The following is a 27,858-nucleotide window of genomic DNA, read 5'->3' as shown; positions in this document are numbered from 1 at the left end:
GCATCGAAGCACCGAAGCGCCTCCCAGCGCTGCGTGTGCACGTCGGGGGTTTCCGTCGGTCGGGTTTCCGTTGGGGTAGGCAGGGGTCGCGGCTCCGTGCTGGGGTCGGGAGAACTGTGGGGAAAGAGCGGCCCTTCCGCCGCCGCTGCGGGGAACGGAGCTCTGCGCACCTGCGGACGGGGCGGCCCCGACGGGGCGGTTCGGCTCTGGGCGTGATCCCACCGCAGCACCGGGAATGAATCAGGAGCCGGCAGTGCTTCTCTGTGTATTTTTACATTGAAAGACGCGAGAAGGGAATGGAACCAAACAGAGGGACGCCTGAACGACCAGCACGTTTCAAATCATTGTATCTTTTTATTTTAAAACAAATATAGAGCACAGTCCTGTGATATTTAGATTTATTATACTTCTTCTTTTATTGTTGTTGTTTTGCTTTGTTCTGGAGTGAAAAATAAAAACCTGAGGTTTATTCCTGCATTCTGCATACCCCGCTCTGGAGGGACATTTTCCTACATTTTGGATTCGATTTGTTATTATTATTATTAATTATTATTATGATGATTTCCTTGCAAAAGCCCATTAAAGAATTGAACTCTTGGTTCCAATGACTCCAAACATTGCGGTACCGGTGGCACTGATTGTCCTGGAGAGCAGGAGGGATAAACAATATTTTAAACACGGTTAAAGAAACCAATATCTCCTTCAATCACAAAGAGCTAAATAGTTTGCATTTACAATATATATGTTCATGTAAAAGGAAAAAACAAAAACTTAAATGCGATGAGTTAAACTCTAAATATTATGTACACACCAATGTACAACTCTGAATAAATTAATACCAATTTGCATATTCTGGGATCCTTATAGCTTATTTACACAAATTACCATTTATTTCATAAATATCTGCCCTGCCGCTCGCTCCCTGCGTGGCGGCGGCAGCGCAGCTCCAAGGCGGCTCCATTCCATGCTTCTCTTCTTCTTTTCCTTTGTGTTTTAGTTTTACCTCGCCCCCCCCTCCCCTCCCCACAAACACCCTTTGCACGGAGGTCTCAGCCCCACGGCCGCTCCGCCCGCCCCTTCCAACAGCGCACGTAGGGCGGCCCCGTGCCCCGCGGCGGGGAGCAGGGATGGGGGGTGGAACTAAGGGTGGAGGGGTTGGGGGGCGGCTATTTAGGAGAGCCCTCTCCCCATCCGCCCCCACCTTTAATAAATATTTATACTGTGCTGTACAAAAGACCAGTGCTTCTCAGCCCCGGGGGGGGGGGGGGCGGGTGCGCTGCCTGCCCCCGTCGGTCACTTGGGGGACTCCCTGCCGGGCGACAGATCCCGCTGGCTCTCCAACCCGCTCACCAGTCTCTGGATGTTCTGCAGTTCGTTGAGAGATTCCTTCAGGGAACCTTTTGGGGGGGAGGCAGCGGGGCGCTGGGCTTTGTGCACGTCGGGGATGGGGCTGGGCTCGCGGCTGCTGCCCGCCTTGGAGCCCTCGGAGCCGGGGTTGAGGCTGGAGGGGAGGCCGGTGGTGAGCAGGTTGGTGCTGGGCGGGATGCTGACCGGGAGCTGGTAGGGGCTGAAACGCAGGCGGGGGCGGCTGCTGCTCAGGAACGGATTGCGGGACAGCGGCCCGGCGGCGGCGGCGGCGGCTGCGCTGGTGGCCGGCATGGCCGAGGCGGCTGCTGCTGCTGCTGCCATGTAGGTGTAGGGGTAGGGGAAGAGGCCGCCGAAAGTGGGCATCGGGATTCCCTGCGGAGAGAGGAGAGAGGGGAGAGGTGAGAGCTGCACGGTGCCTGCCCGGTGGAAAAGCAGAAGTAATGTGAATGCAGCATGGGATATCCCTGCTGTTGGGTGGGTACGGCTGGGGACACCTGTCTGCCAACCGAGCACATGCTGTCAGGCATGGGGCTCTCTCTGAGACCTGCCAGAGGCACTGTGCTATAGGGCAGCAATGGGGACTGGCCTCCATGAGAGCTCGGTACCGATGCTTGTCTGCATGGTATCACTGGTATCAACTGGTATCAACCCGTTGTTGGGTCACATCAAGAAATGAGGTGAGTTCAAGGTATCTTTGTGCATTTTAGCACAGGGACACAACAGAGCTGTTGGTGCCGTGGGGCTGGGGGGGAGCTTGAGGAGTGCTGGATGGGGACAGCAGGCAGAGACTCCTCACACTGCCCTGCCCATGGTGGAACCACAGATAAATCAGAATTCCTCCTTAAATCAGCTCTGGGACCTCCATTCTGAGCATCCCCCCACATCCTGCCCATGTCACACCACAATTGGTGTCACTGCCTGTCCCCGTGGGCTGGGGAAGGCTCCATGAGAGCCACACTGGGGCCACTCTATGTGTCTGCGCCCCAATGCACTTGGCTGATTTCAGGGATTTGGTGGAAGAACACAGGAGGTCTTCAGCACAATGGGGATGGGGATAGGGCCAAGGGTGGGTGCTTACCTGAGAGGCCAGCATGTGCTGGGAGAGGTGGAATGGGAAGGGGGTGGCTGTTCCCGCTGCACCTGGGGCGGATGAGAGGGCCCCATTCTCCAGGCTGCTGCCGCCGGTCACTGAGGCCAGCAAATGTCCCATGCCCATAGCGGAGAAAGCCCCAGGGGCCATGGCAAACTGTCCTGGGTGGATGAAAAGGGGCTGCCCGGCACCCAGCGGGCTGAAGAACTGCTGCCCATGGAGCCCAGAGAGTGCGAGGCTCTGCAGGTGCCCGGCGCTCAGGTGCGGGGGGCTGTCCGTGTGCACCATCAGTGGGGCAAAGGCCTCCTTGCCGAGCCCGATTCCTTCTGCGTCCTTCTTGCCCTGCTCCGGCTCTTTCCTCCTCCCTTCCACTTTGTCCTTTTCCATGCCCCGTGCTCCAAACAGACCCTCACCGGGGCCGTCCCCCGGGGATGCTCCATCCTTGGCTTTCTCCGGGCTGCGCCTCTCCTTGCTTTGCTCGTTGGGGCACCGTGGGCTGCCACGGGGTGATGTATCCTCCCCACCAGGGCTGCCACCCACTGGCCGCTCCTCGGGCACCTTCTCCACCTCTGCATCGCTGTCAGCCCCCGGCTTCTCCTCTGCAAAAGGATGGAGAGGTCAGAGAGGCAACGAGAGGGTCAACAGACCTTGCCATGGGGAAACGTGGCAGAGGTAAAACTCCATCACTATTAGTGGGAGAGCTTGGTTAAATGGGAAGGCAGAAATCATAGACTTGTAGAATCACAGTATCTCGCCTGCAAAGGGATGGAGAGATCAGAGAGAGCCTGCAGTTGATTGTCCCCAAGCTAGGGAAATCTGGCAGAGGTAAAGCCCCATTGCAATTAATAGGAGAACTTCATTAAATTAGAAAGTAGAAATCAAGGAATCATGGAATGGAGTTGGAAGGGACCAAATGTGCTCTCCTGCTGTGGTCATCATGGGGGTTTGCAGGGATTAACAGCAACAGCCCCATTGCTCTGCCAAACAGGAAAAACACGTTTGCTGGAGGCTCCAGCATCGCTCCCATCAGCTGTGAACCCAAAGCGGGCGGTGGGGTGAGAGATGGAGAACACGGGACAGTGCTGAGGAGTGGGACTGTACAGATTTAATTACGCCAGGCTGTTCAATAGTGCTCTGTGGATACACTCTGAACGCACGGCTTGGGTGATGCGAAGGAGGGAGCTTCAGGGGAAATATTCACTTCTGTCTTTGCTATAGGAGATTTTAATTTAATTTAGTTTCTTTTAAAATGGGTATCTCGCTCTCGGAGGAAGGGGGAATTGAGGCGAGGGGATGGTGGTGGGCATGAGATGGTGGGAGCCTCATGGTGCCCATCCGGCACGGCCGCAGCCTGTGCCCAGCAGAAGCCCCTGGTGCCGACGGGTTGAGGCCAGGGAGAACCTACTGAGAACCCACTGAAAAAAGAGAGGGTGTCATAAAGCCTCCCAGCAGCTCAGCCCTGGACGGGGGGAGGAGGGAGGCTGTGGTTTTGATGAAGGTTTGCAGGGAATTGGGTTGGTGGGAAGTTGAAAGCAGCGGATGGACAGCGCGGCGAGACAAAGTCCTGCATCTAAAAACCACAACGTGGGAACTGTTGGGTTATTTTCATTGCCCAGCTCTGAGGCCTGGTGTTCCAGCATTATTTTCCCTTGTAAATGTATGAATTTCTTGAGGGGGGTGGGAAGCCTTGCCCTGGCTATGAAAGGCAGAGCGAGGCCTTACAGCAGCTCAGCACAGGGCCTGCCCACCAATGCTCCCTGTTTACACCGGTGTATAAACAGGAAAATGTTGCAAACCGTGAATGCCATTTGCATCTGCTGGGGCTGTTCCTGTCCTTGCAGCCCTTCATCCCCTCTGTGCCCATCCACGGCTTTTCCCTACAAGTGCTGCAGCCACAACAGTGGAGGCATTTTGCTGGTTCCCCCCACTAACAGCGGACCCTGAGAACGCCCTGAAACTGGTGATCATTTGGGAGCTGCTCCCCCACTCCCACCCAATCCAACCCACCCCGTGCAGGCGCCGTCAGGAGAGGGAGTGGGGCCGCGGTGTGTGCTCAGCCCCGACGGCGCGGACAAAGCGATGTGGGGGGAGTGGGGCCGCGTTACCTCTGCCGCTGCCCTTCAGGCGCAGGGGGCTGGGGAGGGGGCCCACGGGGGAGTGCAGAGCGTCGCGCACCGCCGATGGTTCGCAGGAGGACGCGTCTGATTCGCCGCCGTCTCTGTCGGGTTTGCAGGGCTCCTCGTACATCCGCAGCGATGGCAGCGAGAGCTGCTTCCTGCGCAAGGGGAGAAGCGGCTCAGCCCTCCGCGGAGACCTCCGCGGGCGCGGAGCGGGGCGCAGAGCCACCCTTACCTCTTCTCCCGACGGCCGTTGCCCGTGTCCCGAAAACCTTTGGCGAAGGGATTGTTATCGATTTTCAGCTGCGTGATCTGCGGGGACGCGAAGAGAAGCGACTGACTCCTTGCATCCCCCCCATCCCGGCGCCCCCTGCCCGCCCGCGCGGCGCCCTCAGACCCGTCCGTCCCCTCGGGGCCATCGGGGGGTCGCGGCCGGGCGGGGGTGCGAGGCACACGTTGCGAAACGCACCGCGTCCCCGCTTTAACACAGCACATGCTTTATTAAAAATGATGCTGAGGTTTCGCCTGAATTATTAATAGCGTCTTAATGATAGGAAGTTATTTTTCACGGCCCCCCGGAGGGAAGATGGCGACTGAGCCGCGCTGCGCTGGTTAAAAGCTATTCTTATCCCTCTCCGCGACGGGCTGCTGGGGCCGGCGACATTAGGGCGCTCAATAATGCATGGCTCTGAAACACGGCCCCGAGAGGGACGCTTTAAAAATGCATGGCCCGGCCCGACGGGGCCCCCACCCGCCCGACGGAGCCCACCGGCAGGCAGCGTGCGGCGGGCGGGCAGACAGAGTGCTCGTTAATCGATTGTGACTCTTCGTCATAAACTTTACGAGGGAAACAAGCCCACCAGGACCCTCAGACAGAGCTGTCAATTAGCATCAGCAGCCGGGGGGGGGGGGAGGTGGGGGTCAGCTTTTGGGTTAAGGCACACACGCGCGCATGGAGCCCTCGGAGGGGCCGCTCCCCCCCCCACGGCTCAATGGGTGACAATCGCTAAATCACAGAAGGTGACTGAAATGGGCTTCTCCAGCTCTGATTTTTTGGCTCTTCCGTGGCATCTTCTGTATGAGGCCACCCGTGCAGGGAAGGTGCTACTGAGCCCAGGGCGAAATTAATAACAGGAACCATTGCTACAGTGATAATAATGATGGTAATATGGAGAGTGCCTGCTTTGAGGATTTGGGCTCCAACCATTCTCCCGTTGCTGCCTTTTTGCCACTCTGCCCAAAATGTTCTGTCAGCAGCCACTGGCGTTGGGCAGCATCGTGAAAACAGACCCAAAAAGGGGCAGGGGTTGGGGTGTAGGAGTTCAGGTTGGTGTGTGGGGCTGAGGATCGGTACAGGGGTTGGGGTCGGGTGCTGCCGGCCCTACCTTGTCGTTCTGGTAGGCGGTGACGGCGATGAAGTCGGTCTCGGGGAACACGTAGGTGCGGAAGGTGCTGTAGGGCAGCTTGAGGATGTCGTTGGCCCGCACGATGTGGAAGCGGGGCTGGTATTTGTGCATGGAGTTCAGGATGGTCTGGGGTGGGGGGAGAGAGAGAAGAACCCGCGGTCAGCCCCACCGCCACCACCTCACTGCAAAACCCTTCATTTCTCCCCAGGAAAATAAAAAAGAAAAAGAAAAAGAAACCTCCGAATTCACAGTGAGGAGAGAACGGCAGCAGCTGCCAGAGAGGGAGATCTCTTTTTTCGTTGGTGCCATGGCCCGATCTGCCCTCAAAGAAGGAGGTCAGGGGGAAGGCACAGCAAGAAAGCAGCGCTCAGGGATCCCCCCGATTTATCACCGCCCTGACAACGCCAGGTGAATTTGCCACGTATTTTCAGCCTCTTTTAACATTTCCGTCCTTTGTTCTTGTCTTTTTTTTTTTTTTCCTTTAAAAAATTAATTTTAAACCCCCTTCTACCAAAAAAAACCCACCAACCCTCCACTAAAAAACCCCAAACGAAGCGCATCGCATCGCGCAAAGCAACGCGCGGCTCAGAGCGGCGCCGGGAGCGGTCGGACTTCTTTCCCCGTCCAGGTATCCAAACCCTTCTGTCACCCCAACTCAGCCTTTCCCTGTTTTAAACAAATCAACGCCATTTTCAGCCCCTGGGGCAGTTCCCAGTTCTGTCCCTTCGGTTCTTCCCTCAATCAAACGCGACGATAATTCCCGACGTGCGGAGTTCGGGCCGCAGCGCGGCTCTCCCCGCTCCGCTTCGGGTCGGGCAACGGCGAAATCTGCTGTGATTGTTGTCCGAAACCACCGAATAATTATCACTTCATTTCGTTTTAGAAGGCAATAAAAACCAAAACAACAACATCCTCCTTTTTTTTTTAAGCCCGGCAATAATCACCTGCTGAGGGGCTGTCGGGTCGCGAGGACACCGATATCATCTAGGAGGGATTTAGCGTGAAAATAGTGCAAAAACGCCTCGTTCGGGCTCTCGGAGCAGCGGTCCTTTACCCAAATCCTCCTCCCTCCCCGAGCAGATGGACATTGCCTACACCCGCAGCTCAGACGGCGCTGAAATCTTTCCATGTGAGAGTCGGACCGAGAGCCGAACCGAACCGCTTTTTCCCCACGATCCAAATATATAATAAGAAGAAAGCAATTTCCGAGCCTCTCTATCGATTCCCTTCGCTGTCTCTAAATAGCCGTGCGGTGTTCGATTTATCCAACACACCGTTTCCTCTCTAAATTGTACGAAAAGATCAGAAAGAGAGAAAAGTTTCTCGTGGCCGCTGTCCCCGACTGTCCCTTCTGGGGGGTTCGGTGCCGCCGGCCCCGTATGAGCTCAGTGTTCGGCCCCGTTGCCCCCCATCTCACCCCGCCGCCCGCTGGTATTTTTCCCCTCAGGATCGAGTTGTGGTCCCTCTTTCTGCTCTCCTCCGAAGACGGCTGGCTTCGATTGCTGCATTTCTTTCCTTTTCCCTCTCTCTCTTTAATATTATTATTATTTTGCTTTGGTGGGTTATTTTATTTATTTTTTTTCTTTCTTTCTATTTTTCTCCCTCCGGAAGGTGATGCGGATGTGATCAATAAGGAAATAGAGGCGTTCGGGAGCCTTCCAAGCACAGCCGGTGTGGAGCGGCCGCTGCCAACCTCTTTGGCTCCGCTCCCACCGCACAAACCCCGCACAGGTGCCACCTCCGGCCCCGCACCGCCCGGCCCGGACCGAGGTGACTTCCCGGCCCATTCCTGCCCTATCACACTGCCACAGCCCGGCCGCTCCATCGGGGCCGTCCCCGCCGTCTCTCCGGCCCGGCCTCCCGCAGCTCGGCCTCATTATCCCCCGGAGAGGAGCGGGGACCTCAACGCGGCGCGACGCCGGGAAGGGGCCGCTAAATCCCGGCCGCTGCTCCCGGACGGAGCCGGGCCGCTCTGCCCCGCGGTCACACTTACAAAGCCGTGTTTGTCCGAGATGTTGTTGGTGAGCTTGAGTTTGTGAAAGGCAACGGGTTTGGCCATCCACTGCTCGCCGGTGGCCGGGCTGTCGGGGTGGATGTACATGCGTTTGGGCATCTCCGGGTCGGCCTTCCCGGCCACCATCCAGCGGGAGTTGTGGAATTTATACCGGCAGTCGTCGGCCGCAACTATATCCATGAGCAAAATGTATTTGGCCTTCTTGTCCAGGCCGCTCACTCGCACCTTGAATGGGGGGAACATCCTCCTGCGGAGAGACACGCAGCGCTGCAGAGAGCGACCATCGACGGCCGCGTCCCCCCACGCCCCCGGCCCAACCCCGGCCCGAGGGGTGCTCAGCGCTTGGGTAAAAATCTCCGAGTCCCATTGAGAGAATGAAGGGGTAGAAAAGAAAACGCGAATCCTTTTTTCTCTGAGCTTCTTTAGGGTCTCCCTCCCGGAACCGGGGCCGGGGGTGGGGAAAATTTGGCAGCGAGAGACGGCAGAGAGCGATGTAAATAAATACGGCGGTGCTCAATGAGCGCGCACAGATTTAATTTGGGATCGCGCATAATTATGGGGAACGGGGGCGAAGGAGGAGGGGGGGCGAGGGGGGGGGGAAGCGAAATACATGTAAAAAAATCTCGGTTCTTACCTCCCGGATTTGGTGATCACCATCTCGGTGCCCAGTTTGTGGAATTGGTCCCAAAGCTCTTTGGCTTCCAGCGTCACTTTGGGGTCGTCCTCTACCTCCTCCTCGGGCTCCAGGCTCTTAAGGGAGCGCAGATGGGCTGCCTGGTGGTGGTGGCCCAGAGCCGAGACGTGCAGCCCGGCCTCGGCCGCCCCGGCCAGCCCCGGGTCCGGCATGGGCTTGGCCAAAGCCGCCGGGGGCAGAGCCAGAGCGGGGAAAAAGGAGGGCTGAGCGGCGGCGAGGAAAGCAGACATAGGGAAATCGGCCGGCCGGGGAGCGTGGAAGGGGTGGTAAGCCATGGCAGTCCCTGGGAAGGCTGGATCTCTCATCGGTGCATCCACAAATCCAGGAGAAAAAAGAGGGTTTCCCTTTTCTTAAAAAAAAAAAAATATATATAATAACAACAACAACAAAAAAGAACCCCGATAATAAGAACAAGAATCAAAAAGGGGTGTGCGGTTCGGCTTGTTTATTTCTATTCTTTTTCTCCTCTCTCCCGCCCAGTGAATTCGCACTGGAAGAGGAAGGGAAAACGGACAGCAAAAATTGATAGAAAAATACCCCACAAACCCAACGACGCACACAAGGAAAAAAAGAAAAAACACCCCAATAAAGTGAAAAACAGCGGAATAAAATGTGGGGGGAAAAATATATATATATATATTAAAAAATAAAAGAAAAAAAAATAAGAATGAAAAAAAAAAATAAAAGAAAAAAGAAAACAAAACAAGGCAGCTCCCGGCTCCTGGGACTCCCGGTCTGCGGAGGGCAGAGAGTTACGTCCTTCTTTTTTTTTGTTGTTGTTGTTGCGGCGAAGGGAGAAGCGAGCGGGGGCGAAACCCTTTCGGAGAAGTCCTTCCCGGCACTGAAGCGGCGCCGGAGCGGAGCGGAACGGCGGTCGGGGAGGGAGGGAGGGAGGGAGTGAGGGCCGCACCGCTCACACCCCCGCGGGCTCCGACTGCGCCCCGGAGGGCTCCGCACCGCTGAGCGCTCCGCGGTTCGGCCGAGCGCCGCTCATGGCTCGAGGAGCCGGAGTGGGGAACGGTCGGATCTTGTCGTGATCTCTGTAAAACTGTGACTATCTCACATGTCCTTCCTGCTCTGATCCGCCCGCTAATGAGCCAAGCCCCCTTGATTGCTGATTTTACGCGTTTCAGACCAATTGTGGATCTGCATAGGCGTGGTTTTGACAGCTCCGGCCAAGCTCCGGGCGCGGGGAGGAGAGGAGGGGGGGGGAGGAGGGGGGGGGAGGGAGGACGGGAAGAAGGGAAAAAAAAAGAAGAGAGAGAGAGAAAAAAAAAAAAAAAAAAAAAAGCAGAAGGTGTCGGAAGCATCGGCAGTAAGAAAACATGTCAACAGAATAAAATATTAACCAATGACAGAGAAAAGTGCTCGAAATCCCACCCCCGGCTCCTTTCCGCATACCGGGTCAGCCCTGGCTGCGCCGCGGCCGGGGAGCGGCCAACGCCGGTGCGGGGACAGCGCGGAGCCGGGGCCGGACCGGGGGGTGCGGGGAGTGCGGGGCCGCTCGGAGCCGGGGGGTGTCCGGGGGGTGGGAGTTGGGTTGGGGGGGAGGAGGGGGGGAGAGGCGGGGGCCGTGCCGTCGGTTTCCGCGGGCGGGGGCGTAGGGCCGGGGGGGAGCGGCCGGGAAAGCTCGGCGTCCGCCGTCTTACGACAGATCCTGGAAAGAGGATCAAGGTGGGGCCCGCCCCGCCGCGCACCGCCGACAACCGACGGGGAGGCCGAGGCTCGGCCGCCGGGAGCACGGCGGAGAGCTGCAGGCGGCGAGGCCCGGAGCGGCGAGCTCCATCCACAGCGGGTGAGTGGCGGAGACCCGCGCCCTGCTCTCGCTCCCGGCCCCGCGGGGCCGCTCCAATGGGGGAAATGTCCCGCTGGGAGCTCCGCGCGGACCCCGCCGTCGGGGCGCCCCGCGAGGTGCCCTCCCGTCGGGGCCGCGCTGCGCTGCCCGGCCAGAGGGGGCTGTTTACCCGGGCGGGGGGAGGCAGATAAGGCGGAGGGGAAATGCCGGGACTGTTTGCTGAGGGATTAGGGCCGGTCCCGCCGCGCCGGGGCCCGGGATGGGGGTGGGGTGGGGGGGCGGCGGGCGCGGTGGGTGTCCCCGCGGAGAGGTCCGTTTGGAGATCTGCGCTGATTAACTGAGGGCTGCGGTGGCTGAAGAGGGCCCTGGCGCCAGGCGGCTGAGCCCTCACAATAAAGACCCGTCTCTTGTCACTTCATATTTACCCCCAAATCTTCAAAAAGCGCCCTGCGATCCTTACAAGGTTCCTGCCCCTGCCGCCTGCACTGCGGCCAGACGGGACGAGGACGGGGGGGGCTGAGGCGGCCCCCTCCTCTGCCCGCGGCTCCGCGGGCGCGCAGCGACGCGATGATTTCCTGGGGACTGCGTTGGGCCGCTCCCCGAGGAGGGTAGGACACTGCAACCCCCGGCAGTCCTCTCTGCATCGCCACCTCTCCGCTGTTTCTCCCCACATCGTGGCTCATCGTGCTGCCAGCAAACCTCGGTGCTGTGAAGGGCCCGAGGAGAAGCACCAGAGGCGGCCACATCCCGCCCCGTCCCGCGGCAGGTTCACCTCCAGCCGCCGCCTCCCGACGGGGCGGCCACAGCGGGGCTGCCCTCACCGTCCCGGCCACAGCACGGGGCTGAGGGGCTGGTGTGTGGGGGGGAGGCGGGCTGGGGGGGGAGGATCGGTCCCGCTGACCATTGAACGGGGCGAGGTGGCGAGCGGGGATTGAAATTTAGACCTCATCTGGACTTTGCTTCCTCGCCACCGCGGAAATGTGCTGACAGCAGATTTGGCAAAAATGGGGTTTGCTTGGGCTTTTTTTTCCTTTCTTTTTTTTTCCTTTTTTTTCTTTTTTTTTTTTTTATTCTTTTCCCCCTTTAAGCACACCCGGATCCTCACGTTGCCCCACGGCGGCATCACCCCGCTCCAGGGCACTGCGCAGACCCGCGGACACCGAACCCGCAGCTTTGAGGGGCAGCGCATGGTCCCGTAAAGAAGCGTCGCCTCGCCCTGGGCCCAGGTTCTGGGACCCCCCCGGTACAGCTGTAACGTCACGAATGCCCGCGCCTGCAGAATAAAAACCGATCCAGAGCCGCCTCGTCTCCCCGAGCCTCTGTGGCAGCTCCCGTCGGTGCGACAGCCGAGGTGGGGCACGCGGGGACGCCGCGCATCCATTCCCCGGGGCAGCTCCGTCTGTGAAACGGAAACAGGGAACCCATGTTCGTGGACGGGGTGGGCACAGCCGGACCTCGAGACACGCTCCTCGGCCACAGCCGGACCCTGGGCAGGGGGAGTCGCCTCCTCGAGCCCCTCCCGAGCCCGCTGGCCCTTTCCCCCATGAGTGGGGAGAAAGGTCCCGGCACCATCCCGCTCACAGTGCCTCCTGTCCGCGGGCACTGCTTCCATTAGGGCTCCGTGCGCGGCCCCGACGGCATTCCTCGGGCCGGGCGGCATCAGCCGGGCTCCTCCGAGGAACCACCCCGGGGATCAGCTCCGAGAAACGGGCCCGGCCCAGCCGCCCCCGCGCTGCGGCCCCGCTCCCTCTTCCCTTTCATCTCTGCCCATCTCCACTCATCATCTCTTTTCTATTTTTAGCCGGTAGACTTAGGCCTTGGCGCCAGGCCGTTTAAGACCTGTCAAAGTCCTTCATATTTCCCTCATGTCACATGGACCTTTCGCTCCCTTCCCCGCGCCATGCGAGGGCCGTAATTTGGATCTGTGAGCTGGTGAGCAAATGCAATTTGCTCTTCTCCATCGCTGCGTTGTCTCCGTGACCCCAGCCAGCAGGACGGCTGGTGTCCTGTCCGGGGCACTTACACAAATTGCGGCTGATTGATGAAAAATAACAATTCTCCCAAGCAGTCGGGCCTCCGTCTTCCCCTCCTCCCGGCTCCTCCGGGCTGAGGCTGCTCTACGCCCCAGGGTTCTCCCCTCGACGGTGCGGGGCCGCCCCACGAACCGCCGCCGGCCGCCTTTGGAGTGGCTCTCGGGTTGAGGCAAAAAGGGGTTTTCTCGCGCTGCGAGAGAGCCGTCGGGGCTCGCTTCTCGGCAGAGATGAGGGGTGTTGTATTCATGGACCCTAACGGGGCCGGGCAGCAGCGGCCGCTGTGCACCTTCCAGAGGTGAGAAAAGGCCGGGCATGGAAAGAGCCTGGCCCGCTGCGGGGGGGTTTCTCAGCCCGGACGTGGGACACCAGACTCCTCGGCGTGTGCCGTGCAGAGCAACCCCGCAGGTGCGGGCTGGGAGCTCGTGGAAAGAGCCCTTCGCTCTCGGAGGAGCGGACCCGAAACTCTCTGCCACTTTTCTCCCTCTCCACCTGGAGAAGAGACGCGGGGAAACGCCCCCACCCCGCGCTCAGGTGCCCGTCGAGGGGCGGCGGCAGCCCCACAGGTGGGTCGGGCAGGGACCCATTGCTCGCTCCATCCCGGGTCCCGTGGGATGCGCCTTTATGGATAACGACTCCCGGCCCAGCCACTCCACCTCCTCCCGCTGTGAGCCCCGTCCGTGCAGGGGGAACCCCTGGCACCCCCTGAGCTCCCCCCACCCTCAGCCTGATTAATTTTTTTCTCCGACTGTTTCCCGTAATCCAGACTTCTGGAAAATAACTACACTCGGGCAGACGCGGCCACGAACGCCGCTGAAGTTTATCCGGAGTTCCACCAACGTATAAACACATTTGCAGCCCGTTCGGCGGGGCTGGCGTTGGGTGACCCCTACACGGCACCGGGGCTGCACCGCGTTCCGCCCTCGTTACCTCCGCGCCGCTTTGATCCGGAGCCTTCCGAGCTCCACCGCTTGATTGAGTTTTTGCAATTAAGGAGCGGGGGGGGGGCGGCCATAACCCCGCACACCCCGGGGCTGCTCACGTCGGGGCGCGGCGCCTCGGCCGCTCAGAGCCCGTTCCCTTAAAAGGCGACGGGAGCCCCGCGCTGTGCAGGGGGGGGGAGAACGCGGCGTGAAACCCGAGCGGCGCTGCGGGGGGCGGGCGGCGGCGCGGGGCGGGGCGGGGGGAGGTGGGGAGGATCATGCAAATCCCTCTGTTTAAAAAACTTCCATTTGAGAAAGTGTGTCACATCCCGGCGCGGGCGTGTAATCCCCGGGCTAATGGTATTACCGCCGCCTCATCGGCGTAATGGGATGGGGCCGGGGGCGAGCATCCCCCGGACCCTCCGCCACGCGTGACCGCAGCCACATAGCACCCGCCCGTCGGGGCCCCGCTGCCCTCCCTCTCTCCCCCCCGCTCCTGGCCGACCCTCCCAGACCCCAGTGTCTGTAGGTGAGCGGAGCCCCCCGTTCCCGAAGCAAAACCCATCTCGGGAAGGGAGAGCGGGAGCTGCCCTTCGTGGTCAGTTCATCTCTTAAATAAAAGAGATTAGCGAGCACCGTTATTTGATAAAATAATGCTGTTATAGCCACCACCCCCTTCCCCTTTGGGATTAAAAGTGAGGGTTTTAGGCTGTCCAACAGTCTGACCTGGATCGCTGCGGGAACAGCCGCTGGGATGGGCTGAAAGGAATCAAAAAAAGCAGCAGAAATGGGAGATGTGGGCAAAGGGGCAGCTCTGCATGTCAGATGGGACCTGAGAGTGGACAGTGGTGGGCAGAGGGTGAACCACAGGCCCCTCGGCAGCCAAGCTGGCCTGGTCCTGGCCCCTCTGCAGGGCATGGACCCTTTAAACCCCAAAATGTTTGGGGCAGGAGTTGCAGCACCTGAGTGCAGCGCTCCTGGGCTCACACCTTGGGCCCTTCTGCTCCAAATGAGATTTGGGAATGCACCTGGGATGGAGCTGAACCAGGAGCCGACACCACTGCTCTCATATCATGTTCATGTTTGTTTGTTTTCTTTTGCTCTCCGTCAGCTTTAGGGCTGCAGAACAGCACTGCCCTGGGTTTGAAGGAGAGCACTGAGAAAACAAAGGCAGCCCAAACAAATCACTGCTGCCCGCGACAGTGACAGCACTCAATGCTGCACCTGTCCTCACACTGCTCTCAGTCTCTGGGACCCAAAACTACATGGACAACCGTCCATCATTGCTCTGATTCACATCTCCAGGGAGCAGCGCTGCCCTGAGCCGCTCTGCATTTCCCCTCCATGCTGAAACCCTTTCCTTGATCCGTCTGTCCTCCCCACTTGCCATCTGTCTCCCATCCTCCCTCCATCCCCACATCAGGGTCCCCCACTCACTTACTGTGCCCTCCCACACAAGGGCTGTGTGCTCTGGCACTCTCCTGGCACCGAGGTGCATTTGGCACCGGCCTCATCTTACGACCCTATAATAATATTGTAAATCCTCACTGGGAAGTAATTACACTCCATAAAAGGAGCAGCAGCCTATGGTCAGAGCCAGGGCTGCTCCGTGACACCCATTTTAAAGAGATGTTTCGTGCCTTGTTTATAGATTAGATTTTAACCTGACAACCTTTTAACATTGTATTAAATTAGAAATTAACTCTGTCTGACTGCTCACTGTGTAATTGACCCATGGAGGGGCTGAGTGTGGGGGAATACTGAAGACACCTTTCAGACAGCAAAGTTACCAAGGAAATTCCAAGCCTTCTCCTTGGTGGAGGGCAGGGCTTCATTATTCATTAGTATGTGTGGCCAGGTGGTGGGGTAGGCGTGGAGGAGGGGCTGTGGGGAGGAGATGGCAGGAGATGGGGACAGAGACAGTCCCCATGGGCAGAGCGTGGCCGTGCTGTGGCATCCGGCTCATACAGGACACTGCTGCACAAAGGGAAACTGGAATCCAGAGCTGAAATCCCCAGGGGTCAGAGCTGGGTTCAGCCCCAGCAGCAGTGGTGACCCACAGGGATGGGCAGACACCAGCTCTGTCTCTGCCGTGGTGACTCTGAATCGCATCCTCTGCTCACACACATAGTGTTGGCTGCACGGGGAGGCAGTGCTGCAGGACAGCTGGGCAGTGTGGAGACGGTGGGGCTGAGCTGCCCTCCTCCACCCACAGTGCTCCCCTTCGCCCCACACCACACACTCTGGCCCAGTCAGTGCCTCTCACAGCACTTTTTGGCATCCCTTGCAATGCAGCACCTCTCCTGGTCCCTGTACAGGACAGCAGTGCCAGCACTGGGCAGGAAGCAGGGAGAGCCGGGGCAGGGCTGGTTTGGTTATTTCTCCCTAGCACATCAGCCACAAACACCCTTCACCTCCAGCCCTTCTGTTCCATGGTTCACCCCCTTCCCCTGCCCCCCTCCACCCCCCCACCCCATTTCAATTGAAACAAAAACCCCACAACCAACCTGACAAAGTTTCCTTTCCTCCTTTTGCAATCACAAAGACGCGCTCTCGGCCCCCATTGAGCCGCTAATTGCGAGCGTCCAAATGGCCGGGTTTAAAGTTACGCTTTGCAGCTGCGAAACATTAGGGAAGAAGTGATTACAACCTACTGCAGGATACCGAGCATTTTTACAATATCTCAGGAGCAGAAGAGAAAGACAACAGGAAATGGCGCAAACGTTCCTACCCTGCGCAGCAACGGGCCAAGGAAAGCAGCGAGAGGAGGAACGCGGACAGCGCTTGGATCCTCCGAAATGGAGAGATGGAGCCCTGTGAGAAGGGCTGCTGCTTCCATCCGAAGCGTGCGGTGCGTGTGTGCTCGATGTAGGGAGAGGGCCGGGAGGAGAAAGCAATAATTCACATTAATTCCTGAAACCCGAACTCAAACTTTTAATAGAAGAGCTCCACTTTATGCGCGGAGTGATATACAGTCTGCCCTGCTCCAAATGAGACGTTTTGCCTTTTGAACTCGGCAGGAGGCCGCCGCTCACCACTACTGGAAGCAGTTTCAGACCCCGCCGTCCCTCCTGTCTTGCGGGGTCTTTGCGAGGCAGTGTTTCTTATCAGGGTGCAGCAATGGCACTGCAGACCTTCACCCACATGTCCACCACTGCTGCGGGATGCGCTCAGCTGAAGTCCTGTGTGCCTCCCACTGAGCTCTGCATCGTGTCTGTGAGCTGAGAACCTCCATCAATAGGAACCAGGCTTGGAGGCGTCTCAGACCACAGCCTCACCCAGAGCCAGCTGCTCCCAGCGCAGGGCACCATTTGGCCCCATTCTGCTGCTGTGCACAGCATTAGGAGAGTGCTGGACTGGAGCGTGTGCCTATTGCCATAACACAGTGCTGGCTTTCAGGGAACTGGGCTCAGTTCTTTGCTGGGTCACCTGTGCCAGCACTGCACTGGAGGGAAACAGCCACCTCGCTGCAGTGCCGGTCTAGGTCTTGTTTTTGCTAAGCTCTTGGTTTTCTTCCCCCTTTGGCAATGGGGCTATCGGCAGCAGGGAATGTAGGACATTCTTTTCAATGAACCAGACTGAAAATATTTTGGTACAGCCCCAGTTCGTAGTTTTTTTTTTTACCCCCCTCCTGCCTTTAAACAAAACATCCCTATTCAAAGGAGCTTCTCGCAGGCCGGGAATTTCCACATGGCCTTCTTGCAGCACTTATAAAAAGTGATTTAATGCCTGCCAACAACAAATACATTTCCAATGACACCACCCGGCCGTCCGTGTGCTCACATAGAGGACGAGCGGCGGCTGCTGCTCGGGAGAAGCCCTTAAGTTGTCCCTTACGTTCACTCTTTGGGAAGGCTGAAAGGAAACAAGGATGGCGGTGACAGCACAATCCCTTCTGTATGTGTTAATCTGGATTTCATTTGAACTTTTGGAGCTGACCTTGGCTTGAACCGTGTTCAAAACCCCAACTGGTGTGGACTGACTTGACCTCGCGGTTCCATTTGCTCACAATGGCAGCCCTGCTCCAGCGCGCTCGCTTCCATCCATTACTTTATGGACATAAAAGAAACACAGCATTACAGCTGAGCCTGCGAGTGCAGATATAGCATATAGCCACTGGGCTGGAGCTGTGTGCTGCACCAATGGACAAACTCTCCTCTGATTCCATCCCGAAGAAGTTTTCTTTTTTCTTTTATGCCTGAGAAAGGACAGACTGAAAACTGAAGCAAGAAACCAAAGTGGTGGCTGCAGACCGCAGACTCACAGCTTTTATTACCAGTTTCCAAACCTGAAGATAGAGGGGGGGAAAAAAAGGAAAGAAAAAAAGCTTTGGAGATGTGAGGAATGGCATTACAGCTGAAACAAGAGAAATCTCCAGCCCAGGAGTGAATTTGATCTTTGGAGTTTAGGGATGGAGGAGGAAGACGGTGGCCGGTCCTGCAGTGCTCAGTGCTGCTGGAGGCGGCTTTAGGAGCGCACAAAGATTTGTGGCTTTCGATGGTTTCCTCTCATTTCCATGACTCAAACGGTGTCTATTCCAAACAAGCTGTGGGAAGGAAATGTCATGAGCCGACAGTCCCAGCTCACCCTCTGTTCCCAACAGGAGCTGGCTGAGATGGATGTAGGAATTCGTGTGGTTACAGGGTGAGCCTGTGTTGTTACTGCGTGGTGCGCTCTGAGGGCTGTGCACAGCCCTTCCTCGCAGCCCTGCAGTGCTGCAGGCAGCAATGGGCACAGCCACAGCACACGGTGCCCCAACACGAACGTCTGAGCAGTTTTGGGTTTAACTTAGATTTATTCAATGACACATGCATTTCTGGACAGACAGCTGAGTTCCAGTGAACAACGTTTATAACCAAAGATGAGAAATCTGTGACTGCAGTTAGTCATTTAAGTACGTTTCTAGAATACATGACTAGAATAAAACTGGAGCAAGAGAGATCATTCTTCCAAAGAACAAAAAGAAACATTTTCCATTTGTAATACTCCCAGCATCAGTATGGGGGGAAGAAGGGCAGCAAGGAGCGCAACCGGGGAGAGAAAACACCATCAGCCCTGTCCACAAACGCCCCTGACCTCCCACTCTCTGGAGCTGACTCGTTACCGCTCAGCACTTTGCAGAGGGCTGCAGCTCCTGGTGGGTGCACACCCACAGTGCAGAGATTCCGTTCGTCTCAGAACACAGAAAGCAGAGAGCGGCTGTGACACCACATGCTTGGGCCAAGAACGGCTCAGACAGGTTCCTCCTCAACCAATCTCTTCCTGAACACAGCGAACAAAGCGTCTGCGGAGCTAGCGGGATTGAAGATGGAGTCTCTTCATATTGCACAGAAAACAAAGTCAGGGTTTTGTGAGTACGTTCCAGGAAGGTTTACGTGGAAGAGTCGTTGATATCGATCAGGGTAACAAGAACCATCCAGCGCGCAGCGGGCAGCGGGCACATCGGATTGCTTGGGCGGAGAGGCGGCTCGTTACCCTGTCCCCATCTCTCCTCTTGTGTTTGACAAACTCAGGGGAAGCCCGTGGGGAAGAGGCTGAGGGGCTGGTTCTCATTAGTCGGGAGGGGCGATCTGTAGCCATCGAAATTACGAGGAATACTTCCACTGGTGGACCCGGAGCTGTTACTGAGCGTCTCTATGCTTCCCTCTCGCTGAAGCTCTGCAACAGGAAGAGAGAAGAGGCCCTGGTTAGTGTTTCAGATTAAAGAACCCTGAGTGCTGTTAGGTGGGCATCAGTGTGGTTAACCACTTGGGGCCTGCAGGATCCAGGTGTAGGCGTGCTCACGGCTGAACTGAGCAGGGTGCGAAGGGCAGGGAGGCAGACGAGGGAACATCCTTCCTCCCCAGCAAGGACTTTCTACAAAACCAGGTATCAGTGCCTGCTTCTTGGAGGGAGAAGAAAATGCCCCCATTGCCATAAATCCTACATCAAAACAGCACTCACTGAAGCTCTCCTTCTCCCATTTGCACACACTGTGCCACATCCTGCCCCTGCTGACCACCCGAAGCCCTTCCTGCTCCCAAATCTTGCAGCAGGAGGATCTTTATGTGCACAGAGCACTGTCTGCAGCCGTGCCCTCTCTGTGAGCCACCTGAACCCCACAGCTGACTCAGAGGCAGCGTGCAGCTGGGCAGCATCACCCTGCCCGGCACTCAGTGGAGGCACATAGGCATGAGATCAGGCAGAACTTAAGCACACACTGGGGACAGGGCACAGGCTGGAGGTTTGGGCACAGTTCTCTGCAGATATTTGCTGCAATGGAACTGTGAGATAAGGGATGTGTCCATAGGCAAAGTGTATGGTGAAAGCAGAAAGTCACCTAAACAAAAAGCATCCCCCAGGGCCACCCCTAGGGCTGGGGGACACAGCCCTGTGTCCCGGAGGTACTGCAGTGGGGATAAGTGCCCTGCAGCGGGGACAGTGTGCCCAGGGTAGGTGGAGAACAAACCTGCAGGAAATGGGTCACTCTCCAAGCAGCGCTGATAATGACCTCAGTGGTATTAATCACCATTCCTCACCAATGTTTGGTTAAGGAATGTGCATGCATAATCCTCCTCATTTTCCTCACATCCTCACTCTCCCATAAGTTCAGGAAGTAAAAACAGTAATTTAAATCAGAAACGAGCAGCATATCCCACACTAATGTTGTGCTTATCCCATCTGATTTGGCACTTTTATCTCTCCTGAGCACAGCTGGCTCTGGTTACTGTCCCACGTCATCGCCTGCACCAGGCAGCCCTGGGCAGAGCCACCAGCTCACTGCATCCCAGCCCAACACTGTGAGGCTGCTCCTGATGTCCTCCAACTCTTTGCTGGCTATAACTGATTTTCAGGCTTGTGTTGTTTTTGCAGGAACTGGAACCGAAGGCAGCAGGGGTGCGTTTCTTGCACGCCATCCCATCCTGCACATCACCGTGGCCTCGCTGTTGGCCATGGGATGGGATGTGGGGATGCTGCATGCTGGGGCTGTGGCAGCAGTGTCACCTCTACGGGGCCTGCCAGGGGGTGGCACTGCGGAGGCTGATGCCAGCCAGAGAAACAGGGTGAGAGGCACAGGATGGGCACAGGGCTTTGCTGGGTGTGATGATCTCCCCTGGCTGCTTCCAGGCAAGTTTTCCAGCCCTAAAGCCCGCTCTGGGTTCAGAGGGGAGCAGCCCCCATACTTGAGCTGCAGCCCAACAGCATGACCCTGCACACACTGCTCCGGACACGGTGTCCGAGTGCTCCCAAAGTTCTCCTGGCTGCAACGTGCACACTCTGGAAGCAATTACACAACGGGCAGAGGACTGTGCATTCAGACATCAAGGAGCCACTGCACAAGGCCTGGCCCAGGCAGCAGCCAGCACTGCTGGGCAGGGATGGGTCACACCACGGCACCTGGTTGTGCAGGATGGGCAAGGAGATATTAGTGGTCACCAGGGGCACCTTGCCCTGCTAATATGTGACAGTGAGCTGTCCTATGTTCCCTCAAACCAGCCCTTTTTTTCTTCCATTTATTTCATTAATAATATATATATATATTTAAAAAAGGAAGTCCAGTGCCAAGCACAGCCCTTGGCCCAGACCTGCCACAACCAGGGCAAGGTGCATGCAGGGTCAGCGCCATTCCAGCCAGGTGCTCAGGTTCTGGCCATCAGAAGGAGCAGCTGAGCCCCGTGGCACAGCCTCACACCACTGGGAGGAGGTGACCCCACCAGCCCTGTATGCCAGGAGAACACCCGCTGGGAAGGAACGCACCCAGGAGAGCCAAGGATGCAGCGCACGGTGAGGGCTGTGCAGCTGTGGCTGAGTTCTGCTATGGACAGCCTTGGCCCCAGCATGTCTGAGGGTTATTGTGTCTGTGCTCCCCCGTGCACACACTGTCGAGATGCATTAACTTCCTTAAATGTACCAGTAAAACAACTGCTTATGATGCACTATAACGAACTTGTACGGTAGCCAACAAATTGTGCATCATATCAAACCCATTCTGCCTTATAGACTCTCTGGCTATTTTGTAATAACTGCAATTTGCTTCTGCTGAAGCAAGATAACCAGGGTTGAGAAGTCAGGCTTTGCAGAAACCTAAATATTTGATTTGGGGGGAGAGTGGGTGGGAGAAGGAAGAAAGGGGCCCCTGGGAGCTATTTATGGGGTCAAAATAACATGAGACCTGCTCTTCTCCTTGCGTTTCCACCATCAAGGAAATGAAATACTGTGAGAAGACCAGCACTTGCATGATTTTGGCCCCAGAAATGGCTCCCCGAGGCATTCAAAAGCCCGTGAAAAACAAACACAAATACAAATAGATGCTAATACTGGAAACGTAAATACTAAAACCTGCCCCGTGTCCCCGGAGGAAACGGCTTGCAGAGTTCTGCCTGGCCTAAAAAAAAGGAGAAAAAAAACCACAGACAGGAAAAAAAGATGAAGGAGCAGCAGCAGCAACATCTGCTGAAGCCATGAGGAGAGTCACTGCAGGGCAGCAGGCAGCGCCGTGCCTGCCATGGGGGAACCCCTGCTGTTACCCCGCAGCCCGCAGTGAGTGTGATGCCAGGGCAGCAACACCAGCAGCATCACCCCTTGTGATCCTGTCCTTGTCCTGGCAGATGATCCACTGTGCCTGCTCAGCACACAGAGACGAAGTGGGGATGAGGAGCATGAGGAGCAGCCTAGGATGCTTGGGGTGTGAGGGCACGATGACCCCCCGTCCCACAGAGACTGCTGTCCGCTTCCAGAAAGCTCTAGGAACTGTCAACGGATTAGAAAAGGAGAAAGTCCTGCCAAGCCTAAATGTGAAACCATTTTATATGGCGCATTAATTCAATGCCTGGAGAAAATCTATATAGCCCTCTTTTGCCCGGAACACTCATAAATTATGCTGCCTTTCTGATTTGTGCTCTCGCCGCAGCGGTCCACTCCAAGCCGTGGTATCTCCTTTATGCCTACTCAAAAATCTCCTCTTCAGTGCATTATTTCTTCTAATGGTTTTCCCTTTCTCCCCGGCCCCCTCCCCTACGCCAGGCGGTCACGCACCGTTTCAGACCCCCCCCAGAGCCCCCTGTGCCGGCACAGCCGCCCTTCCCCTCTCGTCCCCAGCGCTGTGCGAGCCCCGGCCGGGATGAGTGATCCAACGACAGCAGCCTGATGTGTCGGGGCAGCGGGGAAGCGGCAGCAACTCTGAATACAAGAATTATTCTTCATCATCTCAAACTGTCACAACACATTACCCTCAAAGCCGCGGCTCGCTGAAGGAGTGACCCTGCGCTGAATGGGAGAGCGCTCGGGGAAAGAACTAATTGTAGCCTCTTTTCACACGTCAGTCACTTTTCACAGCACCAAGCCTTTCAAGCTCAACTAATGTCAAGTTCCCTTTTCCTTTCTCTGGGCTGAGTATTTCTGATTTTTAAGGATGGGTTTTTAAAGGAACGAGGTCTCTGCTGAGGGAGGGGAGGGGAGGAAGCGTCAGAGTGAGCGCGCATTGGAAAGTCCATCGGATGCATCAAGACTCGTTAGGAATTACACAATTAACAAGTAGGAATGCAGGAAGTGGGGTAATGGCCGGCAGGGCTTGCATCTCCTTGATTTTGGTGCTGTCATTCATCGCAATTGTTCTGGGGAAGTTTTTGGGCTCCCCTATGAGCCAGGGCTACTGGGCAGCAGCTTCCTGGACCCTGTGCCTGGGCATGGGGTGGATGTAGGATGTGAGCTGGGCAGGGCAAAGCGGACATTTCCCATGGGGTATGTATGGGGAAACAGCAGGCACACCATGCCTCTCTCCAGGCACATTTTGTAGCAGCAGGTACAAGGCCAAAGTGAGAGCCCTGCTTTACAACCACAGATAACTTCTTCCTCCCCTCCTTTCTCTGGCAGAGCACTCCCTGCAGATGTTCCCCAAGTCATGGCCCGCTCCTCGCTCCCAGGTGAATGCTCAGGTTCCTCTCACCTCCTTCTCTGGAACTGAAACTGTGAAGAACTCTGCAGCAGGGACTAATTGTTACTTGTATATTTGCACAGTGCCCATCAGAGGGACTTCCAGAGCAGACTGGGGCTGCTGAATGTTCCTTATTAACTGTAATTAATAATAATTATGTAGCTTCTGCCATCTGGATTCTCATTCAAAAGGATCCTATATAGAGCCAACACTAAAAAGCAGTTTATATTAACACAATGCATGTCCTGAGGATCTCTTAAACTGTTTGTAATTTACACAATGCTTCCCAATGAATGGGTTACATTAAACATTTTCATTTTGCTGCCTGCAATGCACTACCATGCAAAGAAGGGAGCTCAGCATACAGCCCTGTTCAACCTGCACCCTGCAGCAGGACCAGCAGGGCTGGGTACACTGACACACAATGAGCTTGAATATTGAAGTGCGAGCACTGAACACTCAATAGATCTCTTTTAACCCTTAAAAAGGAGGGTGGTCACTGCCATGTCTCCAAGCCCATTCAACCCACTCTCCCTGCACTCAGGTGGAGGCAGCTCAGGGATCATTCCCTGCAGTGCTCCATGTGCAGACCTGCTCCAAAGAACTCATTTTTCCACACTCCCTTCACAAGAAGAAATGCAGCATTATGGCACCTGAACACTGAAAATCAATCCCTGTATTAAAAGCATTTCATCCCGCTGCACCTTTCAAAACGTTGAGACACCACAGGAGCACCCACATTAAATTTGCAAAGTCAAGAAGACTTGCAAACGCTGCCTGTACAGCTCCACTGAAGCTCTGTGGCCTATGTAAAATATTAGCTGCTGTCAGACTACCTTATGGTAACTCTAATGCTGAGTCCACATAGAGTTCATTAACGTGATGCACTTGGAGATGGAAGCTGGCATCTCGGAAAGCAGGTGTAGGATGCAGCAGGTAGAGCAGGGGTATGGAAGGCAGGGGATCGCCAGAGGGACAGAGACTGAGACTTCTGCATATCAGAGCCCCATGGAGACTGCACATTTCATATCAAGTGCCTTATTTCAATGCTAGGATGCCAAACATACAACACGCACAGAGCTGAACCTACAGAAATGCTGGGTTTACTCCACACATGGAGAGATGGATGAGATACCGACAAAAGATTTCAGTGTGTGAACTTTCAAAGAATTTACAAAACTCTTTAAAATACAACAACAACAACAATAATAATAAAGCTTGGTTTTTTGCTTAAGAAGAGAAACCCCAAAGCTCCACAGTGCTGCATTCTGAGCCCCAAGGCTCCAGCACCCTGCCAGACCTGACGCCAAACATTTTATGGAAGGTGAAAAGTGCAGCAGATAAAGGGTGAGCATTTAGAGAGACAATATTCTCCATGAGAGGCACTTCCACAGCAACTGTAGAGCTTTCAAAAACTAATCTCAAGTTCCTTTGAGCCGTATATATTTTTAGGAGGAGGGTTAGGGTATTTTCCTATCTAAATGGCATTTGAGGAGGATGAGTCGCCCATTACAGCCAGTATGTGTAATTTCAAGAACTGGAATGGTTACAGTGGCCCATGTTCATGGTGTATGCCCACAGCTCGCATGCAAGACTTCCAGTTGGGTTTTAAACACAGGGATGCCAACACTCATTTGTTGTGGTGTAAAGGCACTCCCTCCTATCCCACCCTGAAAGCTGCAGCATGTTGCTGGTGTCAGGCCCAGCACGTGCCTTACACGGAGCACACACTGCCCTGTGCAGGCCAGAGCACACACATTTGTGAATGTATTTAGGCAAATGATTGTGTCTCTTCACTTACGCAAGCAGCACATCTGTGTAGGTCAGACCAAAAGCATTCACTGAGAAAACACTGTATTAAAATTCCTGGGTTTGGGCTCTCATTCCCAAGGTTACGGGTTGCTCAACAGTGACCCCTCTGTCAGCCTCTGCCTCCACAAAGGGAAGCAGGAACAAAATGGAATCTGTGCGTTCACTATACCCAGCAGCCATGGAATTGTGTGTTCACTACACCCAGTGCACACCATGCCTGGAGTCCATGACACCTGCAGCCTTTGGGAGTTACGGAGGAGATAAACCTCTTTTGTTTCCATTTCATGTCTAAGACCTACTTCTCCTCTTATGAGGTTGCATTGGTTATTGGGTTTCCTTATAAGTTCACCTTGAGGAAGATAAGGTGATGAGTAGACATCAGTGCGTGGCCCTCTGTGCACCCTGCAGGTGTTGGGAGGATTATGTGCTTCTGACAAAAACGCACTGCTGAGTTCATTTTAAAAGTATAATATTACAAAGAAAATCATTCTGGCACCACTTGTAGCACTTCTGACACAAAGTGGATCTCTGGACAGTGAGGAAAGCTGCTGAGCGGCTCTGGGCCGTCTCCCCAGTGCAGAGGGATGACGATGAAGAAGCTGGAATGGACTGGAAATTGGGTCTGATTCACAGGGAGAAGTTGAATGTTTGGGAGGAGCAGATGCCCAGCTGGTCCAAATCAGAAGGTCTGTTCTGAAGTGCACGCAGCCACACAAATGATGTCACCCAGGATGAGCCTCGTCTGCTCCTCTAAGCACTTCAAGGCTTTCCAGCCCCAGCAGCTCAGGTGGGAACCTATGGAGCAGAGGTCTCCTCCTTCCATCCCCCTACGAGCAGATCTCAGCATCACTGAGAAACTCCAAACATCCCAGCAATTCAAGTTCCAAACAGAATTCATTTGGTCTATTTAGCCAATTATTTTAAAGATGAAGTTGCTTTAAGCAAACTTGTTTTCTAAACACAGACCCAATTCTATGAGGTACTCAGAGCTTGCAGGAGCACTCATAAAATCAAGTCTTGCATTGGGTAGTAGCTGGAAAACCACAGCTCACCTGGTGGGCTCCTTGCTCACATTACCGCTTCGGGCTCTCAGTACACCCTGCATTGCTATGTAGCTCCAAATCCTGATGTTAGACATAAATATGGAGTCTTGAGAGAAGTGACATCTGAAGCTTAAGTCCAGACTTCAGGTTAATGACCTGTCCCTGTGCAGTTCATCTGCCTGCTGCTGCCTCCAGATTAGGGAGGAAGGCTGCTGGGTTAATCTTTGGAAATGGTCAGAAAATTTGTCTTTCACAACACCATCGGCTTCAGAAGTGAACATAGAGTTCATGTGTTGGGCAGATGCTAAGAAAGTCCCTGACCAAGGAAATAATAAATAAATACAACCTCCACCCCACCACCTTGCCCCAAAATACAGTATCTTGGCTGCAAGGCTGATCTTGAAACATGAGCTAGAACATCTCACTCAAAAGGCAGCATGTAGAGTAAGGCCTGATGGGGCTGTGAGCAATCTGGTCTAGTGGGATGATCTTAAAGGGCCTTTCCAACCCAAACCATCCCATGATTCTATGTAGGACAGATTTCCATGCTGGGATACCTTGAGCAGAAGTCACTAAAACTCTTGCTGACATCTGAGAAACACGAAGCAAAGGGGAAAAGGCAGCAGGCACCAAAGGCACAGCCACCCTGCCTGAAGGGGCAGGAGAGAAATGCAGAATATAAACAGCAGGAGTGGGGAAAAAGCAATCTGCATTTTAAAGAAGTTTAAATCTTCTTCTGGAGCGGCTCAGGCTCTACCAGGGCTGTGGTTGCCAATGATGTAACTCGTTGGTCCCTCCATTTGCAAAATGCTGCCAATCGATCTGCAGTTGTTCTCAATGCGAGTTTGTTTTTTTTTTGGTCAGCTGTGCATGAATTCAGTAAGAGGAGAGCAGGATGAAAACTGCTGCAGCCTGAGACATGAGCTGAAGATGTGAATCCTCCTCACCGGATGCCTGGAAGATGTCACGGAGATTCTCTCAGAGCAACCCGTGTGGAGCCAATATGAACTCCCAGCAAAGTGCTTAAAAACCCATTATTTATAATAACTGTTAAATGATGAGACATTGTTTACCCAGATCGCAAGATAAATTCTCACTTACAGAATGCTTGCCTGACCGTCCTGAACGTCATCTGGTTTTTATTTAAATGCAAAATGTAATTAGGCTCCCAATAACACAGCAGAAGAATTCAATAAGATAGGGCTTTTCACTTACAGTTTAATATTAACATTTTCCCATAAATGTTAATGAATAAAAGTCTACCGTTTTATGTATTATCCATGGTGGGGAGACAGCTGGCTAGGAATGGAAAGAAAGATAATATTTTCATACTGTGAATTAGGATAGATACCTGAAGGAGAGCTAAGCATTCCAAGCACTGCCGTGGGCTGGCACAACACTGCCTGCTCCTGGGGCTGCCACTGACCCTGTCCCCATGGGAGCCATGCAGGAGATGCTGCCCCAGCTAAAATCCCCTTTTTTTCCTTTCTTTTCCTTGCTGCCTCTCCCTGCTCCTTGTGTTCTGTCTGACCAGCACCAGACAAGCATCAGATAGCCAACAACATAGCTGTTAAGCAAGGGCACATCTCCCAGCCTTGATACTCTGAGACTCCAATGCGGATAGTGAGGTTAGATTATCAGAGCAATCAGGTT

General features: G+C 55.2%; 3 protein-coding genes across 22 annotated transcripts in view; 1 reads left to right on the top strand and 2 right to left on the bottom strand.

Moving 5' to 3' along the window:
• Nucleotides 1-334: 334 nt before the first annotated feature.
• TBX2 (T-box transcription factor 2) lies at nucleotides 335-9,777 on the bottom strand. The gene is made up of 7 exons (XM_015880757.3): nucleotides 8,630-9,777; nucleotides 7,975-8,242; nucleotides 5,961-6,107; nucleotides 4,811-4,887; nucleotides 4,564-4,733; nucleotides 2,447-3,057; nucleotides 335-1,740 (listed from the first exon to the last, which is right to left on the bottom strand). The coding sequence occupies exons 1-7, from the start codon at nucleotides 8,992-8,994 to the stop codon at nucleotides 1,294-1,296; spliced, it is 2,085 nt and encodes a 694-aa protein (XP_015736243.2). The 5' UTR covers nucleotides 8,995-9,777; the 3' UTR covers nucleotides 335-1,293.
• Nucleotides 9,778-10,003: 226 nt separating this feature from the next.
• LOC146757380 (uncharacterized) lies at nucleotides 10,004-27,310 on the top strand. 7 transcript variants are annotated; one of them, XM_085521698.1, is made up of 3 exons: nucleotides 10,004-10,135; nucleotides 10,344-10,484; nucleotides 27,070-27,310. In XM_085521698.1, exons 1-3 carry the CDS (start codon nucleotides 10,041-10,043, stop codon nucleotides 27,077-27,079), a joined length of 246 nt encoding a protein of 81 aa, XP_085377824.1. In that variant the 5' UTR covers nucleotides 10,004-10,040; the 3' UTR covers nucleotides 27,080-27,310. The 7 variants fall into 7 exon arrangements, with proteins under 7 accessions (XP_085377824.1, XP_085377822.1, XP_085377821.1 ...); XM_085521696.1 differs by having other exon boundaries at nucleotides 10,004-10,172; XM_085521695.1 differs by lacking the exon at nucleotides 27,070-27,310 and adding an exon at nucleotides 11,621-11,784.
• Nucleotides 18,213-27,858, bottom strand: part of BCAS3 (BCAS3 microtubule associated cell migration factor) — a 299,190-nt gene continuing 289,544 nt past the window's right edge. For all 14 annotated transcript variants that reach the window (XR_014936381.1, XM_085521677.1, XM_015880751.3 and 11 more), the window contains one exon: nucleotides 18,213-19,095. Coding sequence is in view for 11 of the 14 variants with exons in the window: in XM_015880746.3 (XP_015736232.1) it covers nucleotides 18,947-19,095 (149 nt within the window). In the remaining 3 variants the exon portion in view is untranslated. The remainder of the gene's footprint in view (nucleotides 19,096-27,858) is intronic.

Source organism: Coturnix japonica, chromosome 22 (genome assembly GCF_054131305.1).
Source record: "Coturnix japonica strain WE chromosome 22, WE-NBRP24, whole genome shotgun sequence".
Taxonomy (NCBI): domain Eukaryota; kingdom Metazoa; phylum Chordata; class Aves; order Galliformes; family Phasianidae; genus Coturnix; species Coturnix japonica.
This window is presented reverse-complemented; position numbering and strand designations above follow the sequence as displayed.